Raw genomic sequence first — 19,255 nt, 5'->3', positions numbered from 1 at the left:
CAAAGAACCCTTTTAGGTTCTATATAGAACCTGTTTTTTCTATGAGTGTACTGTACTCTATGGTATCTGCAATCCCAAATCAATCTCTAAAGCTCACAACAATGGTACCAGCAGACTGCAGCTTTATCACTGAGTAGGTGTCAGTATCTCCACAGAAGATCCAATACGAACAAAGAATCCAGGATGGAAGGACTTAGTGAATGTGGTCTGGACTCTGTGGAGGAGGGTCATTGTGTCAGAGATGCTGTAGAAGGACAGTGTTCCTGCCATGTGGTCCAGGCACACCCCTACTCTGGAGGAGCAGAGGACAGGGATATCAGTCCTGTTATTACTGTGGATAAAACAGCGGCTGAATGAAGAGCTGTATAACCTCCAGGATTGATCATTACCCCCAAGCACACGCTCATTACCATCTTCTTTCGTGCTGATCCGTTTATATATGAGACAGCTACATGAATCCCTTCCCCGCTCCACTCTACATTCCAGTGGCAAGTTCCAGAGAGACCCTCTCTGCACAGCACCTGTTGGTAGGAGGGAAATCTGTCTGGATGGTCAGGAAAGGCCTGGGCCTTATCACTCCTGGTCACCTTACTGTTCTCCATCAGACAGACACATGCTAGTGTGAGCTGTATTGGGATCCAATGTCAGCTAGCAAGAGTCTAAGAAGATGAAAAATAAAGTGAGTGACAATGTTTTCGACCGTGTACTCATTCATACGCGTGTGTACGCACATGTATGCACTCCTGTTTATGTTTTTGTGTGTGTGCATGCATGTCTCCGCTTGTATGTATGCTTTTTTGTGTGTGTGTGTGTGTGTGTGTGTGTGTGTGTGTGTGTGTGTGTGTGTGTGTGTGTGTGTGTGGGGGGGGGGGCATGCACTTCTGTTTGTTTGTTTGCTCATGTTTTTTGTTATATTTATTCCAAATACTCCAAACAGATATGTTTGTGTTTGCCAGTTTACTCACATTTTTTTTTAAACTCCTCTCTGGTCTTGGGCTCAGCAAGGTGTTCAATCTGAAATGTAGTCACTATGGAGACGGACAGACTCAGTTCACAAGACAAACTATTCCATTTCATAAACATGAACCAAATACAAGATAAGATAGTACGTTATTAACCCGCCAGAGGGGAAATTTGAATGCACTAGCCAATACATACATTACCAGTAGATACACCATAAAACACAAGGACAGACAGACATTAAAAGCAGCACATCATAAATGAATATTAAAAGATAAGTGTTTGTGTCAAAAAGTCATAGTATATGGTAAGAAGGATCTGTGGAAACGTTCTGTTTTGGCCCGAGGTAAAATAGATCTGTCTGCCATCGCACTGCGATGCTCCAGGCAGGAGCTGTGGAGGCTATGGAGGCTGTGGATAGTGTTGGCCTCTATACTTGTAAGCTTTTTGAGGGTTCAGGCAGTTACTATTAGATTTTATGACTAGCAAAACATATTATTTGGTCTTGAAATACAATTTACCAACCTTTTCCAGATATCTTGTCCATTTCCTCCTTGCACATGTCCTGCAGTCGATCGTACAGTTCAGACACTGATTTCCTCAGATGCTCAAAAGAGACGTCTGGATAGACAATGATGCTGGGTAAGGCTTTAGATCCAGGAGAGACACAGCGAGACTGGAAACTCTACAAAGAGAGGGAAACGGTAAAAGGGATTGAGCACATTTCTAGAGATAGATGTACCTTATCATATGTAACGGCTAAGTTAGTGACATCACCTGGAGAAAAATGGATTTGATCCTCTGTGTTAGAGAGCTGCTTCAGCTCAGCAGCTGTCCTCCTCAGCTCAGCCACCTCCTGCTCCAGTTGCTCCAGGAGTCTTTCAGCCCGACTCACTTCAGCTTTCCTCCTGGGCTACTTTGCCTTCTCTCAATGGAGCAGATCAGAAAAGATCCACTCACAGTCCTCTGCTGCCTGTGCTGAGCGCTGTTAGGACACAGAAAGACGAGGGATGTCCATTTCAACCAGGCCATTCACTCAGTTCTCATCAGGAGCCCAGAGAGCCTGTATATGTAAATATACAGTACCAGTCTAAAGTTGACACACATACTCATTGCAGGGTTTTTGTTTATTTTTTCTACATTGTAGTACAATAGTGAAGCCATCAAAACGATGAAATAACACACATTGAATCCTGCAGTAACCCCAAAAAAGTGTTAAAAATCTAAATATATTTTATATTCGAAATTCTTCAAAGTAGCCACCCTTTGCCTTGATGACAGCTTTGCACACTCATGATAAGCTGTAGACCACACTACCAATAGAGTTTTCATCTATATTTTTCATAGCCATCTATTTACCACCACTAACAGATGCTGGCACTAAGACCGCATTCAACGAGCTGTATTTGGCCATAAGAAAACAAGAAAATCCAGAAGCGGGACTTCTAGTGGCCGGGGACTTTAATGCAGGCAAACTTAAATCCTTTCTACCAGCATGTCACATGTGCAACATGAGGAAAAAAAACTCCAGACCATCCACACAGAGACACAAGCTCTCCTTTACCCTCCATTTGGCAAATTTGACGATAATTCTATCCTCCTGATTCCTGCTTACAGGCAAAAACTAAAGCGGGAAGTACTAGTGACTCGCTCAATACGGAAGTCCCTACAATGCTACACTGCCAAACTTTTTTGCTAGCACAGACTGGAATATGTTCCGGGATTCATCCAATGGCATTAAAGAGTTTACCACCTCAGTCATCGGCTTCATCAATAAGTGCATCGACGACGTCGTCCCTACAGTGACCATATGTACATATCCCAACCAGAAGCCATGGATAACAGGCAACATTTGCACTGAGCTAAAGGCTAGAGCTGCCGCTTTCAAGGAGCGGGACATTAATCTGGACGCTTATAAAGAAATCCCGCTATGCCCTCAGACGAACCATCAAACAGGCAAAGAGTCAATACAGGACTAAAATTGAAGCCTACTACAACAGCTATGACGCTCGTCGGATGTGGCAGGGCTTGCAAACTATTTCAGACAACAATAGGGAAACCCGGCCGCGAGCTGCCCAGTGACACGAGCCTACCAGATGGACTAACTGCGTTTTATGCTCACTTCAAGGCAAGCAACACTGAAGTATCCATGAAAGTACCAGCTGTTCTGGACAACTGTGTGATCACTCTCCCCGTAGCAGATGTGAGCAAGACCTTAAAACAGGTCAACACTCACAAGGCTGCGGGGCCAGACAGTTAACCAGGATGTGTACTCAGAGCATGCGTGGACCAACTGGCAAGTGCCTTCACTGACATTTTCAACCTCTCCCTGACTGAGTCTGTAATACCTACATGTTTCAAGCAGCGCACCATAGTCCATGTGCCCAAGAAAGTGAAGTTAACCTGCCTAAATGTCTACCGCTCCGTAGCACTCACGGCAGTAGCCATGAAGTGCTTTGAAAGGCTGGTCATGGCTCACATCAACACCATCATCACAGAAACCCTAGACCCACTCCCATACCGCCCCTACAGATCCTGCAATCTCAACTGCACTGCACACTGCCCTTTCCCAACTAGACAAAAGAAACACCTATGTGAGAATGCTGTTCACTGATTACAGCTTAGCATTCAACACCATAGTGCCCTCAAAGCTCATCACTAAGCTAAGGACCCTGGGACTAAACACCTCCCTCTGTAACTGGATCCTGGACTTCCTGACGAGCCGCCCCTAGGTGATAAGGGAAGGCAACAACACATCTGCCACGCTGATCCTCAACACGAGGGCCCCTCAAGGGTGCATACTTAGACCTCTCCTGTACTCCCTGTTCACCCACAACTGTGTGGCTAAGCACAACTCCAACACAATAATTAAGTTCGCTGATGACACAACAGTGGTAGGCCTGATCACCGACAACAATGAGACAGCCTATACGGAGAAGGTCAGAGACCTGGCAGTATGGTGCCAGGACAATAACCTCTCCCTCAAAAGTACTGGAAAAAGAGGACCGAGTTCCTTGGTGTCCACATCACCAACATAATAACATGGACCAAGCACACCAAGACAGTTGTAAAGAGGGCATGACAAAACCTATTCCCCCTCAGGAGACTGAAAAGATTTGGCATGGGTTCTCAGATTCTCAAATGGTTCTACAGCTGCACCATCGAGAGCACCCTGACCGGTTGCATCACTGCCTAGCATGGCAAATGCTCGGCATCCGACCATAAGGCGCTACAGAGGGTAGTCCGTACGGCCCAGGACATCACTGGGGCCAAGCTTCCTGTCATCCAGGACCTATATACTAAGCAGTGTCAGAGGAAGGCCCCAAAAAATGGTCAAAGACTCCAGTCACCCAAGTCATATACTTTTCTCTCCGCTACCGCATGGCAAGCGGTACCGGAGCGACAAGTCTAGGTCCAAAAAGACTCCTTAACAGCTTCTACCCCCAAGCCATGAGACTGCTGAACAATTAATAAAATGGCCACCCAGACTATTTGCATTGCCCCCCCCTCCTGTTTTTACACTGCTGCTATTCTGTGTTTATTATTTATGCAGTCCCTTTACCCCTACCTACATGTACAAATTACCTCGACTAAGCAGTACCCCCGCACATTGACGCGGTACAGGTACCCCATGTAAACTCAGCAAAAAAAGAAATGTCCCTTTTTCAGGACCCTGTCTTTCAAAGATAATTCGTAGAAATCCAAATAACTTCACAGATCTTCATTGTAAAGGGTTTAAACACTGTTTCCCAAGCTTGTTCAATGAACCATAAACAATTAATGAACATGCACCTGTGGAACGGTTGTTAAGACACTAACAGCTTACAGACGGTGGGCAATTAAGGTCACAGTTATGAAAACATAGGACACTAAAGAGGCCTTTCTACTGACTCTGAAAAACACCAAAAGAAAGATGCCCAGGGTCCCTGCTCATCTGCGTGAATGTGCCTTAGGAATGCTGCAAGGAGGCATGAGGACTGCAGATGTGGTCAGGGCAATAAATTGCAATTTCCGAACTGTGAGATGCCCAAGACAGCGCTACATGGAGACAGGACGGACAACTGATCGTCCTCGCAGTGGCAGACCACATGTAACACGTGCACAGGATTGGTACATCCAAACATCACACCTGCGGGACAGGTACAGGATGGCAACAACAACTGCCCGAGTTACACCAGGAACGCACAATCCCTCCATCAGTGCTCAGACTGTCCGCAATAGGCTGAGAGAGGCTGGACTGAGGGCTTGTAGGCCTGTTGTAAGGCAGGTCCTCACCAGACATCACCGGCAACCACGTCGCCTATGGGCACAAACCCACCGTCGCTGGACCAGACAGTACTGGCAAAAAGTGCTCTCACTGACGAGTCGCGGTTTTGTCTTACCGGGGGTGATGGTCGGATTGGTGTTTATTGTCGAAGGAATGAGCGTTACACCGAGGCCTGTACTCTGGAGCGGGATTGATTTGGAGGTGGAGGGTCCATCATGGTCTGGGGCGGTGTGTCACAGCATCATCGGACTGAGCTTGTTATCATTGCAGGCAATCTCAATGCTGTGTGTTACAGGGAAGACATCCTCCTCCCTCATGTGGTACCCTTCCTGCAGGCTTATCCTGACATGACCCTCCAGCATGACAATGCCACCAGCCATACTGGTCGTTCTGTGTGTGATTTCCTGCAAGACAGGAATGTCAGTGTTGTGCCTGTGGCCATGGCCAGCGAAGTGCCCGGATCTCAATCCCATTGAGCACGTCTGGGACCTGTTGGATCGGAGGGTGAGGGCTAGGGCCATGCCCCCCAGAAATGTCCAGGAACTTGCAAGTGCCTTGGTAGAAGAGTGGGGTAACATCTCACAGCAAGAACTGGCAAATCTGGTGCAGTCCACGAGGAGAAGATGCACTGTAGTACTTAATGCAGCTGGTGGCCACACCAGATACTGACTGTTACTTTTGATTTTGACCCCCCTTAGTTCAGGGACATGTCTGTGGAACTTGTTCAGTTTATGTCTCAGATGTTGAATCTTGTTATGTTCATACAAATATTTTTGCTGAGTTTATATAGCCTAGTTATTGTTTTTTTCATTTTACTTTAGTTTATTTAGTAAATATTTTCTTAATTCTATTTTCTTAAAAGTGCATTGTTGATTAAGGGCTTGTAAGTAATAATTTACAGTAAGGTCTACACCTGTTGTATTCGGTGCATGTGACAAATAACATTTGATTAGATTGGTTGTGTGCCAGATTTTTCTATATCCTTCAGTTATATCACATTGGACTTAAACACTTCCTCAAAGTTATTGAGGCATATTACAGTTGAAGTTGGAAGTTAACATACACTTAGGTTGGAGTCATTAAAACTTGGTTTTCAACCAATCCACACATTTCTTGTTAACAAACTATAGTTTTGGCAAGCCGATTAGGACATCTACTTTGTGCACGACAAGAGTATTTTTTACAATTGTTTACAGACAGATTATTTCACCTATAATTCACTGTATCACAATTCCAGTGGGTCAGAAGTTTACATTAACTAAGTTGACTGTGCCTTTAAACAGCTTGGACAAGTCCAGAAAATAATGTCATGGCTTTAGAAGCTTCTAATAGGCTAATTGACATCATTTGAGTCAATTGGAGGTGTAGCTGTGGATGTATTTCAAGGTCTACCTTCAAACTCAGTGCCTTTGCTTAACATCATGGGAAAATCAAAAGAAATCAGCCAAGACCTCAGAAAAACAATTGTATACCTCCACAAGTCTGGTTCATCCTTGGGAGTGTCAAGGATTCTAGGAGTGGTGGTTGGAGTCAGGCGCAGAGAGCAGAGGTAAAGTATATCGTCTTTATTTTCTCCGGCACAAAACGGTCACGCCAAAACAGAAGGGCGCGTAATAATAATGACCAACCCAAAACACATGGCAAAACGGTCCGGAGAGAAAAATAAGACGTCAGCCAGCACATCCAAAATACAAACAGCAAAATAAAATATATTCCCACGGCACAAAAAGCAAGGGGCGCAGCCCGGTAAATCTTCTGACTAAACCTGTCAGTAAAAATGTATCAATCACGGCCCACCGTCCTGAGTGGACAATAAACAATCCCGCACAACACCCCAACTGAAAACACACACTAAATAAGGCCCCACTAATGACAGACACAAAACAGGTGCGGAACAGACAGACAAAACCAAAAGAAACAGAAACAACGATCGGTGGCAGCTAATAGGCCGGCGACGACGACCGCCGAGCGCCGCCCGACCGAGGAGGGGCGCCACTTTCGTTGGATCCTGTGACAGGGAGCAATTTCCAAATGCCTGAAGGTACCACGTTCATCTGTACAAACAATAGTACGCAAGTATTAAACCCATGGGACCACGTAGCCGTCATACTGCTCAGGAAGGAGACGCATTCTGTCTCCTAGAGATGAACGTACTTTGGTGCGAAAAGTGCAAATCAATCCCAGAACAACAACAAAGGACCTTGTGAAGATGCTGGAGGAAACAGGTACAAAAGTATCTATATCTACAGTAATGCGAGTCCTATTTCAACATAACCTGAAAGGCAGCTTAGCAAGGAAGAAGCCACTGCTCCAAAACCGTCATAAAAAAGCCAGACTACGGTTTGCAACTGCACATGGGGACAAAGATCGTATTTTTTTGAGAAATGTCCTCTGGTCTGATGAAACAAAAATAGAACTGTTTGGCCATAATGACCATTGTTATATTTGGAGGAAAAAGGGGGAGGCTTGCAAGCCGAAGAACACCATTCCAACCATGAAGCACGGGGGTGGCAGCATCATGTTGTGGGGGTGCTTTGCTGCAGGAGGGACTGGTGCACTTCACAAAATAGATAAAGGATATTTATGTGGATATATTGAAGCAACATCAGAAGACATCAGTCAGGAAGTTAAAGCTTGGTCGCAAATGGTTCTTCCAAATGGACAATGACCCCAAGCATACTTCCAAAGTTGTGGTAAAATGGCTTAAGGACAACAAAGTCAAGATATTGGAGTGACCAACACAAAGCCCTGACCTCAATCCTATAGAAAATTTGTCGGCAGAACTGAAAAAGCGTGTGCGAGCAAGGAGGTCTACAAACCTGACTCAGTTACACCAGCTCTGTCAGGAGGAATGGGCCAAAATTCTACTTATTGTGGGAAGCTTGTGGAAGGCTACCTGAAACGTTTGTCCCAAGTTAAACAATTTAAAGGCAATACACTCAATTAGTATTTGGTAGCATGTCAACTTCTGACCCACTGGGAATGTGATGAAAGAAATAAAAGCTGAAATAAATCACTCTCTACTATTATTCTGACATTTCACATTCTTAAAATAAAATGGTGAACCTAACTGACCTAAGACAGGGAATTTTTACTAGGATTAAATGTCAAGACTTGTGAAAAACTGAGTTTAAATGTATTTGGCGAAGGTGTATGTAATCTTCCGACTTCAACTGTAAATATATCTGTGGAGTTACCATCCTTACCGGTTTCTCTGTCCTTTCTGCTGTAGCTGAGTCTGTCTCATGGCTTTTATGTTCATCCATAAAAAAACTCCAGTAGTTTGTCATGTAGTTGTGTGGAGGCTTTGACTAGCTTGTGCTTCTTTAATGGAGCTAATTCATTGTAAGGTTGGAGATGAGTCTCACAGTAAGAGACCAGGCAGGACATCACGGCTTTTAGTTTTCTCCCAGCTCAGAAATCACACTCCAAATCTCCAGGTCCAGCAAAGAACAGAGAAGGGGGAGCAGCTTGGACTCCTGTCTTCTTCAGTTTCTCCACCACCTCAGAAAGCATAGTGTTTCTGTTTAGAACAGGCCTTGGGATAAAGGTCTGCACTGGGGGCAGCTGTAGACGCCCGTCATCTTCCTGATCCAAGCAGCCCTTAAAACAGCCAATACAGTAGCTGTGTCCACAGGGAATAGTCAATGGATCCTTCAGTAGATCCAGACAGATTGGACAACTGATTGAGTCCATGGCCTTTGCCATTTTGATGCACACACTAACAAGCATAGCAAGAGAACCAGAGATAAGTTTAGTTTTCTGAGGAGTAGGAGGGAGTGGCTTGTATTCTGTTGATGGTGGCTTCCTGGTTCTATGTGAACTCAGATGTCAGCAGAGGGCATGGCCAGCAGAGGGCATGATTGGTCTGTCACAGCCAGGGAATAATTGTATCCTTACAATTGTGCATCAGTGTAACAACAAAAGGCACTGTAGAGTAAGGTAACACAGGAGACACATTTCTATGAAAAATCTGTATTCTTTATAAGGTCATGTACAACGATACAGACATGGACATTTTCTTTATGAATACCAATTTACATTATTGCAATGGATGGAAAATTAAGCTACCCATGTAGTCCACCGGATGACATTAAATACAACTTTAAAATGACATAATATTGCTTAGGCTACAATATTTCAGCACAAGCAGTTAGAACAAAGGACACAAAACTGAGGGATAGCAGGGGCTTAAAACTACAGAGGTGTTACATCTTCAATAGTCCCCTTCTGTGAAAGAACTTACCAGCTTCCTCAGGAATTAACATAAAGTGATTGAGAGGAGCAACTTTTTTTAAATTAAGTCCTCATACTACACATAATCAGGCCAAAGCATCAGGACATGATTCCCACTTGTTAACGAGGAGCTCCTGTACTTCAGACTCCCATCAACAGAGCGTGCTCGGTGGCATCTGGAGATTGTTCAAAAGAGTGAAACGTTTCAGAACTTTGCAGATAGAAATGCACTGTATAGAGTGGGCATGATTTCTTATTCTCTATGACAGAGGGCTGCTTATCTATGTGATATACCTCATTCAAGGGTTTTTCTTTATTTTTAATATTTTGTACATTGTAGAATAATAGTGAAGACATCAAAACTATAAAATAACACAAATGGAATCATGTAGTAATCAAAAATGTGTTAAACAAATCAAAATATATTTTATATTTCAGATTCTTCAAAGTAGCTACAGTACCTTTTGCCTTGATGACAGCTTGACACACTCTTAGAATGATCTCAACCAGCTTCATGAGGTAGTTACCTGGAATGCATTTCAATTAACAGGTGTACCTTGTTAAAAGTTAATTTGTGGAATTTCTTTCCTTCTTAATGCGCTTGAGCCAATCAATTGTGTTGTGACAGGGTAGGGATAGTAAACAGAAGATAGCCGTATTTGGTAAAAGACCAAGTCCATATTATGGCAAGAACATCTCAAATAAGCAAAGAGAAATGACAGTCCATCATTACTTTAAGACATGAAGGTCAGTCAATACAGAAAATGTCAAGAAAGTTTCTTTAAGTGCAGTAGCAAAAACCATCAAGCGGTCCTCTCAAGAGGTCCTCCAAAGGAAAGAAAGACCCAGAGTTAGCTCTGCTGCAGAGGATAAGTTCATTAGAGTTAACTGCACCTCAGATTGCAGCCCAAATAAATGCTTCACAGAGTTCAAGTAACAGACACATCTCAACATCAACTGTTCAGAGGAGACTGCGCGAATCAGTCCTTCATGGTAGAATGTCTGCAAAGAAACCACTACTAAAGGACACCAATAATAAGAAAAGACTTGCTTGGGCCAAGAAACATGAGCAATGGACATTAGACCGGTGGAAATCTGTCCTTTGGTCTGATGAGTCCAAGTTTGAGATTTGTGGTTCCAACCGCCGTGTCTTTATGAGACGCAGAGTAGGTGAACGGATGATCTCTGCATGTGTGGTTCCCACCGTGAAGCAAGGAGGAGGAGGTGTGATGGTGCTTTGCTGGTGACACTGTCTGTGATTTATTTAGAATTCAAGGCGCACTTAGCCAGCATGGCTACCACAGCATTCTGCAGCTATTCGCCATCCCATCTTGTTTGGGCTTAGTGGGACTATCATTTGTTTTTCAACAGGACAATGACCCAACACACCTACATGCTTTGTGAGAGCTATTTGACCAAGATGGAGAGTGATGGAGTGCTGCATCAGATGACCTGGCCTCCACAATCACCGACCTCAACCCAATTGAGATGGTTTGGGATGAGTTGGAACGCAGAGTGAAGAAAAAGCAGCCAACAAGTGCTCAGCATATGTGGGAACTCCAAGACTGTTGGAAAAGCATTCAAGGTGAAGCTGGTTGAGAGAATGCCAAGAGTGTGCAAAGCTGTCATCAAGGCAAAGGGTGGCTACTTAGAAGAATCTAAAATATATTTTATTTGTTTAACACTTTTTTGGTTACTACATGATTGCATATGTGTTATTTCATAGTGTTGATGTCTTCACTATTATTCTACAATGTAGAAAATAGTACAAATTTAAAAAAACCTTTGAATGAGTAGGTGTGTCCAAACTTTTGACTGGTACTGTACTTCTATGCTAAATGCTAAATGTTCTGTGACGTTGCGCCCTCCTGAATAAGCCCCAGATTATGGGTGTTTTGAACGCAGGCTTCTCTCACTCTCTCTCTCCCTCCCCCTTCTCTCTGTCTCTTTATTCCTGTTTCCCTGAAGTAAAATATTCTCCATCAGGTTTGAGTGGGGGGCTGATTGTGGCTGTACTGATACTGCTTTTTACACAGGGAAGAAAGGGAGAAAGAGGGAAAATAAAGAGCACGAGAGAGCGTGACCCTTACCTCATCGATACCTTCTAATACCCATCAATGTTAGCCTGACTTCAGATCTGCTTGAGCCAGCTCCTCTGAATATCTTGAAAGCATATACAGATCTGGGACCAGCTACATTGACGTATCTTTCTCTGTCAAATGCTGAGAGCATGGTATACATCATTTATCCAGAGCGACTTGAAGTACAGTGAGTGCATACATTCTTTAGTACGTGTATGTGTTCCCTGCGAGAATTGAACACATGACCATGCCGTTGCCTGAGCCACACAGAATTACTAATAATGTGTTGTCTGATGGGTCTGTGGTTGCTGGGACTCAGGGTCTCACATTGGCATCGTGCATCATGTTCCCAGACCAAGGCCAGGATTCAAACCGATTAGGTAGATCCGCGTTATAGCGAACTGACATTTGAAAGTCCTTTCCGATTGAGCCGACATACAGTATGCAGCATTTACCGTGAATGCGGTGGATCCCGGCTGCAACCTAGCAAACCAAACCTGTTTATTTAGGTTGGCCAACATCAACAAGGCTTTAGAAAACACAGAGACAGAGACAGAGACAGAGACAGAGACAGAGACAGAGACAGAGACAGACAGACAGACAGACAGACAGACAGACAGACAGACAGACAGACAGACAGACAGACAGACAGACAGACAGACAGACATTGAGTGCCGGCCAGTGGAGGCTCTACCTAGCTAGGTTTGCTCTTTTGGGATTTAATACCGGGTTTCAATGAAAGTGTTAGTTGAAAAGTACCTTAGCAGAAAGCACAACACAAATAAAACAGTATCCTTGACAAAAGGTGATAGACTAATACTGGACAAGGGAAATCTGACAGTGTAGGCCTACTCCCAGAGTGAAACTGTTTGGAAAATCCTAAAGCGAGGGGACATCGGCAACGGACACTATACATGACATAAATATAGGCCTACTCTATCGTCATCTAATAAATAGCACAAAACAAATAAAACTTGATCGTTTGTCGCTATGGCTTCAAAGAGGGTCCTCCAGACCAAGTTGGAGCATGCAGTCGACAGTTTTCAGAGAGCCAACGGGAGAGAGGGGCAACAATTTTGTGGCTGAAACGCCACGGCCATCACTGGTTCTCCAGTGTGTAGCACCGTAGCCAGTAAGCGGTTTTGCATGTTGGACTTGGTGGCACGCTGCTCTGCTCTCATTGGCTGCATAGAAATGTTTTAGGCCCTGTCCAAAATCAACCCTTAACCTCTGTACACTTGTGAAGATCTGAAAGGATTTGATGGGTTTCAGCGATAGGGTGAACATTCCAGCCTATTAGAAGTTAAAGTTGAGCTCCAACCATATTGCTCACATACAGTACCTATCTAATCATTTTATACAGTATAAAATGATATACAGTACTGTACACAAGTGCCAAGGCTGTTTCTGGACAGGGCCTCAGAGTAGCTCCACTTAGGTCCTTATTTTTCATCTAGAATGGCTGGGCTAGATCGTTTGCTCTACTAAAATGTAAATGTATGCCAATTTGATCAAGGCTAGTCCAAGCTTGGCTTGTCCAGCCTAGGTCAATTTGATCCAGGCTTGTCCAAACTCGGCTAGTACGGCGAGAAGATGATGGGCGTATGAGTGGCCCTCAGGGGCCCCGGGGCGGGCCTGAAGAGCGCGGGGCTGAGCAGGGGGGTCTGGATGAGGGGTGTGTGGCCGGGCCCCGGGGGGCCCCGCAGGGTCAGGGGATTGGAGGCCATGGTGCAAAGGGTGGCCGGGTTCATGTGGCTGGCCAGGAAACCTGCCGACAGGGCCTTGGACAGCTGCTTCTGCAGGGCCAGTTTGGTCTGGAAGAGAGGAACCATAGGGTTTTTAGTATGAGTCTGCGACAGCTATTCAACAAACTTACATGCAGGTCAAGTTCATTAGAGCACGCAACGAAAAACGGTTTGAAACTATTTGCAATGGAAAACAAAAATGTTCATTTCTTATTGGGCAAGTCATAGTGGTCCCAGCCAGTTTCCGTCTGTGTTCCTCCATTTGGTGCTTAATGTACACAACCCAGGGTCAAATACCTCTTTGAGGTGTGCTTGATTTAGCATGGAGTTTGCACTTTTGGGACTATTATATTGGTTCAATTGTACCAGCAAACAAGTGTACATCAAGCTCGGCACAGGTATTTGAAAGTATTAGACATACACTACCTGACCAACAGTATGTGGACACCTGCTCGTCGAACATCTCATTCCAACATCATGGGCATTAATATGGAGTTAGTCCCCCTTTGCTGCTATAACAGCCTCCACTCTTCTGGGAAGGCTTTCTACTAGATGTTGGAACATTGCTGCGGGGACTTGCTTCCATTCAGTCACAAGATCATTAGTGAGGTCGGGCACTGATGTTGGGCGATTAGGCCTAGCTCGCAGTCGGCATCCAATTAATTTCAAAGGTGTTCAATGGGGTTGAGGTCAGGGTTCTGTGCAGGCCAGTCAAGTTCTTCCAAACCGATCTCAACAAACCATTTCAGTATGGACTTTACTTTGTGCATGGGGGCACTGTCATGCTGAAATAGGAAATGGCCTTCCCCAAACTGTTGCCACAAAGTTGGAAGCACAGAATCGTCTAGAATCTCATATGCTGTAACGTTACTATTTCCCTTCACTGGAACTAAGGGGCCTAGCCCGAAACATGAAAAACAGCCCCAGACCCTTATTGCTCCTCCACCAAACTTTACAGTTGGCACTATGCATTGGGGCAGGTAGCGTTCTCCTGGCATTCACCAAACCCAGATTTGTCCGTCGGACTGCCAGATGGTGAAGCGTGATTCATCGCTCCAGAGAACGCATTTCCACTGCTCCAGAGTCCAATGGCGGCGAGCTTTACACCACTCCAGCCGATGCTTGGCATTGCGCATGGTGATCTTAGGCTTGTGTGCTGCTGCTCAGCCATAGAAACCCATTTCATGAAGCTCCCTGACGAACAGTTCTTGTGCTGACGTTCCTTCCAGAGGCAGTTTGGAACTCGTTAGTGAGTGTTGCAACCAAGGACAGACCATTCTTACGCGTCATGCGCTTCAGCACTCGGCGGTCCTGTTCTATGAGCTTGTGTGGCCTAACGTTTCCACTTCACAATAACAGAACTTACTGTTGACCGGAGCTCTAGCATGGCAGACAAATGTGATGATCTGACTTGTCGGAAAGGTGGCATCCTATCACGGTGCCACGTTGAAAGTCACTGAGCTCTTCAGTAAGGTCATTCTACTGCCATTGTTTGTCTATGGAGATTGCGTGGCTGACCCTGGTCTGGTATTCAATCAATTCCTGATAGTGGATTTTCCATAACTCCCTCCATCCAGGACATACAGCTGTGCAAATTCAACTTCTCAAAGTAATATTTGTAAAACCCACTATCTGCAATTGATTGAATACTGGCCACCTCAAGCTCTGTGGTACCAGCTGTGATGGAAACAGGAAGTTTCGGTACAATTTTATAAATGTCGACAGATAATTTGTTCGTTCGACATGGTGGGATCTTTTTTTTTTGTCAAATTATTTATGCGAGAAACAGCAGTGGAAATGCCTTCATCTCCAAATATTTATATAATAACCTTCATATGGAAGGAAACGTGGAGTCATGCGATGATATGGTGTGTGGTCTTCCCGCTACGACTCAGGAAACGATCCAGTTTATTAGGCTACAGATGAAATAAGTTCTAATGAACTTCACAGGGTGGTGAAAGTGCATGGTGATCTTGATGCTCCTTTCCAATAAATATCGAGGGTCTTATTCTGGTGACATGATGATTGATGCTTGCCTGCCATTTGGCAAATACAAATATTCTTGCTCTTCTCCATAATAATCGCATCATGTAGACTAGCCAACTGCACTGTATCTGCCAGCTGTTGGCTAGTGTGGACGGTTCAAGACCAGAGTAGGCATAGTTGCTATTTAACGCAACCGTTTTTGTGACAATACTAGTTGAAAATGTGACGGAAACACATTGAACTTTAGATTTTTATTTGGTACATAAAAACTTAAGCGAAAAGTAAACTGTTGTGTGCATTACCTCGTCACGCACTGATTGTTGGTGGAAGCCAGTTTGGTGGAAACACCACTGGTGGGAATATTTTCTTTATCCGTATTTTTGAATATTCCCATAAAAATCTGTCGCCAATTGGATGGAAACCTAGCTATTGTTCGGCCAGAAAGTATTTTCACCTGGTGTCCCATGTCAGAATCAGTCTAACAATGTTGTCTCTCTTCAAGCCCATACAATTGTATCCAAAAAGTTATACTCTAGATCAGGCCTGTATGCATTCAGCTAACCACAACATTAACGTCAGAGTGAGGGTGAATGAAACATGAAAGTGAATATCCATCACCATCAATTGGTGTGAAGCCAGTGTGGATTGTTGGCAACCTCACGAGCTGGCCTTAAATATCCCAGACAAGATTGTGACCATGGCCTGAGACACTGCCTCTACCCAGCAGCTGGCCAAACACAAATCCTGTGCGGCCCTCTGTCTTTGTCTGTGTGTGTGTGTGTGTGTGTGTGTGTGTGTGTGTGTGTGTTTGTCTGCGAGCATGTACTTGTGTGTGTGTTGTGGTTATGTGACAATGTTTGTGTGTGTGCGAGGCTATGTTTACATGAGTGAGTGAGAGACCTTTTTGTGCCTGCCAGTATATTTGGCCTCACCAACTTCAAGCAGTTATTTTTGTAGTTAGTAAACTGTGAAAGAACATGACCATGCCTATTCCCAAACATGGCCCTTTCTCAGCTATCCGACATAGCAGCAGCACGCTATAGTGCTCAGTTAATTTACCCCATAGATAGACAATGGGACAGAGACAGTTTGGGAATGTGAATAAATGTGTGTTTGCCTTTTATGTGACCAGAGCCACATAAGACAGTAGCCTAATTCAAATTCAGGTTCTTACTCTTCCTAAGCGGGTAAAATGTGGCCCCTGACGTCTTACTGACGTTATTTTCTGTCTTTAAACTGGTTTTCTGGGTTAGAAGACCGGATATAACTCAAATAAAACCAACTGGTCTCTGTTACATGCAGGTTAAGACATCTGATGTCATGGACGTCATAGTTTGGTTATCTGGTAAAACATCATCCAGACAATGAGATAAAGACATCCGTCTCTGGTTGCTAAAAAGACATTCACAAAACATCCTCATATAGGCCTTCACCTGAGGGCTGTAAGTGCTGAGGTGGCAGTGGCTGGCCAATTTCCCTATGGCCGAGGTCACCCCCCCAAACGGGAAACCACTCCATCTCACGCTCTGCAGAGAGGACACAAGAACGGGGGAAAGGGGGCGACAAAATAAGAACGCTGGCTGTGTGGGAATGAATGGGCAGGACAGGAGGGGTAGTGTGTGTGTGTGTGTGTGTGTGTGTGTGTGTGTGTGTGTGTGTGTGTGTGTGTGTGTGTGTGTGTGTGTGTGTGTGTGTGTGTGTGTGTGTGTGTGTGTGTGTGTGTGTGTGTGTGTGTGTGTGTTGGACGGACACTTACTGCTAAAACAGGGTTTGGCTGGCTCTTAGTATAAGGGCTGAACTTCGGTTTCTGGGGGTTTCCTGACAACCGGTCTTTGTGTCTTCTGCTGCTCATGTGCTGAGTGACAAAAGCAAAGCATGTTAGGTTTTATACTGAGTGAAACATCCCTTAAAAGCTACATTCTGGGATTCACTCGAAATACAATCGAAAATCCCATTTGTTTTGGTCTACAGCTGAGGGATGGGGCTAGGGAAATGTAACCCCTCTGAAATTCATAGGCAGCTCCAAATGCAAGGACTGAGTGCATGGCATATATATTTTGAGGCTGTACTACACACACTCAGAAACACTCAGAAACACACACACACCTGTTTGAGCTGCGTCTCCGAGTTGACGGACACCTCGCACATCTCGCAGTGGAACGGTTGGCTAGCCAGGGCCACGCCCACCCTGGCCTTGCTGCTGATTGCCTGCTTGCTCCTGCATGTCGGCCTAGGCAATGACATTACCTTGCCTCGGCGTCGTGCCTGAGCACCCGTCTGGCCCTCCAGCATCTGCTTGTGTTTGGAGCCTAGAACAGCACAGACACATCACAGACATGACCACATAGATATTGATTAATTTATCAGTTAAAAATTGTATTTAACCAGAATCATAGGTCAGCATTTAAATAGTGTCTACTTATCACTCAATAGCAAATACTGTGCAAGTAGCCATATAGACATATTGCAGTGCATACCGCTATAATGGGCTTCTAGCTGGGATGAGGAGTTGACTGTGATTTTGCACATGGGACAGTGGAGGTGCTGCTTGGTGGGGGGGCTCTTTTTGCCCTGCCTGGTCTCCTCTTCCCCTCCTGGTGCCCCTGGGGACTCCCCCTGGCCCTCCAGTGACGGGTTGGAGTCTGGGGTCGGGCTGGGGCCCTCCATAGGGCTACCGTCTGATGTGAGCTCCGAGAGCTGGTATGCAGCAGGGGAGACCTGGGGTGAGAGGAGGGCCAAGGCGTCCAGTGAAGAGGTCTCCGAGACAGGCATAGGGGTGGGGGAGACCCCCTGGAGGGTGTCATCCAGCTTCAGTCTGGTGGGGGGCTGGGGAGACGAGAACAGGCCTGGGGAGAGGGAGAGAGAGACGTTGCTGTATGAGAGTTATCGTACATGTGGTATTCACATACAAACAGGGATTGGGGTTAAATTGTCTTCCTACAGGTGGCTTCTTACACAGCATTAGTCCCTCACCAGACTAGTCTCTATCTGACGTAAGACAATGGGGTTAGGGTTACATGGGGGGAGAAAGGCCAGCACTCACTTGGCAACTATATCAGGCAGCGTAAGACAGTGGATTCAGGTGAGAGCTGGATTCAATTAAAAACACTGGCAGATGTAGTTTACTGAGAGCATTGCTCAACACTGGTATTTTTTATTTAACCTTTATTTAACTAGGCAAGTCAGTTAAGAACAAATTCTTATTTACAATGACAGCCTACCCCGGCCAAACCCTAACCTGGACGACGCTGGGCCAATTGTGCACCGCCCTATGGTACTACCAATCACGGCCGGTTGTGATACAGCCTGTAATCAAACCAGGGTCTGTAGTGACGCCTCTAGCACTGAGATGCAGTGCCTTAGACTACTGCACCACTTGGGAGCCCTGGTAGCCTGTTTAGCCTCTCTCTACAGTACCTGTCTCTCTAGATACATACATAGATAGAATTGATTTGATAATTTAAAATTATCATTTAAAATAAGTGTGTCTCTACATCTCTCTGTATGTTGTCCTCTCAATATTTCATTTCAATATACTTTATTGACATGGAAAGTACAACACTTACAGTGCCTTCAGAAAGTATTCATTCCCCTTGAATTATTCCACATGTTGTTGTGTTACAGCCTGAACTAAAAAATGAGTTAAAAAAATCAATAAATTCTCAGCCATCTACACACAATACCCCATAATGACAAAGTGAAAACATGTTTATAGAAATGTTTTAAATATCTAATTTGCATAAGTATTCACACCTCTGAATCAATACATTGTAGAAGCACCTTTGGTAGCGATTACAGCTGTGGCTCTTTCAGGGTCAGTAAGAGCTTTCCACACCTGGATTGTGCAACATTTGCATTATTATTATTTTCCAAAAAATGTCAAGCTCTGGCAAATTGGTTCTTGATCATTGCTAGACAACCATTTACAGGTCATGCCATAGATTTTCAAGTAGATTTGCAGTACCAGTCAAACGTTTGGA

The 19,255-nt window shown here is 44.7% G+C and overlaps 1 protein-coding gene and 1 pseudogene across 2 annotated transcripts in view; both read right to left on the bottom strand.

The window, feature by feature from the left end:
* Positions 1 to 28: 28 nt before the first annotated feature.
* LOC145862340 (stonustoxin subunit beta-like) lies at positions 29 to 11,889 on the bottom strand (annotated as a pseudogene).
* LOC106579138 (zinc finger protein 385C) overlaps positions 9,187 to 19,255 on the bottom strand; it is a 153,190-nt gene continuing 143,121 nt past the window's right edge. For both annotated transcript variants that reach the window (XM_045702571.2, XM_045702572.2), the window contains 5 exons: positions 17,753 to 18,121; positions 17,382 to 17,584; positions 17,032 to 17,130; positions 16,709 to 16,801; positions 9,187 to 13,358 (listed from right to left, as the gene is read on the bottom strand). In XM_045702571.2, coding sequence (XP_045558527.2) covers positions 13,122 to 13,358; positions 16,709 to 16,801; positions 17,032 to 17,130; positions 17,382 to 17,584; positions 17,753 to 18,121 — 1,001 coding nt within the window. In that variant the 3' untranslated portion in view covers positions 9,187 to 13,121. The remainder of the gene's footprint in view (positions 13,359 to 16,708; positions 16,802 to 17,031; positions 17,131 to 17,381; positions 17,585 to 17,752; positions 18,122 to 19,255) is intronic.

This window comes from Salmo salar, chromosome 19 (genome assembly GCF_965601325.2).
Source record: "Salmo salar chromosome 19, fSalSal1, whole genome shotgun sequence".
In the NCBI taxonomy this organism is placed as follows: Eukaryota; Metazoa; Chordata; class Actinopteri; order Salmoniformes; family Salmonidae; genus Salmo; species Salmo salar.
The sequence above is the reverse complement of the archived record's forward strand: the minus strand, read 5'-3'. Positions and strand labels throughout refer to the sequence as shown.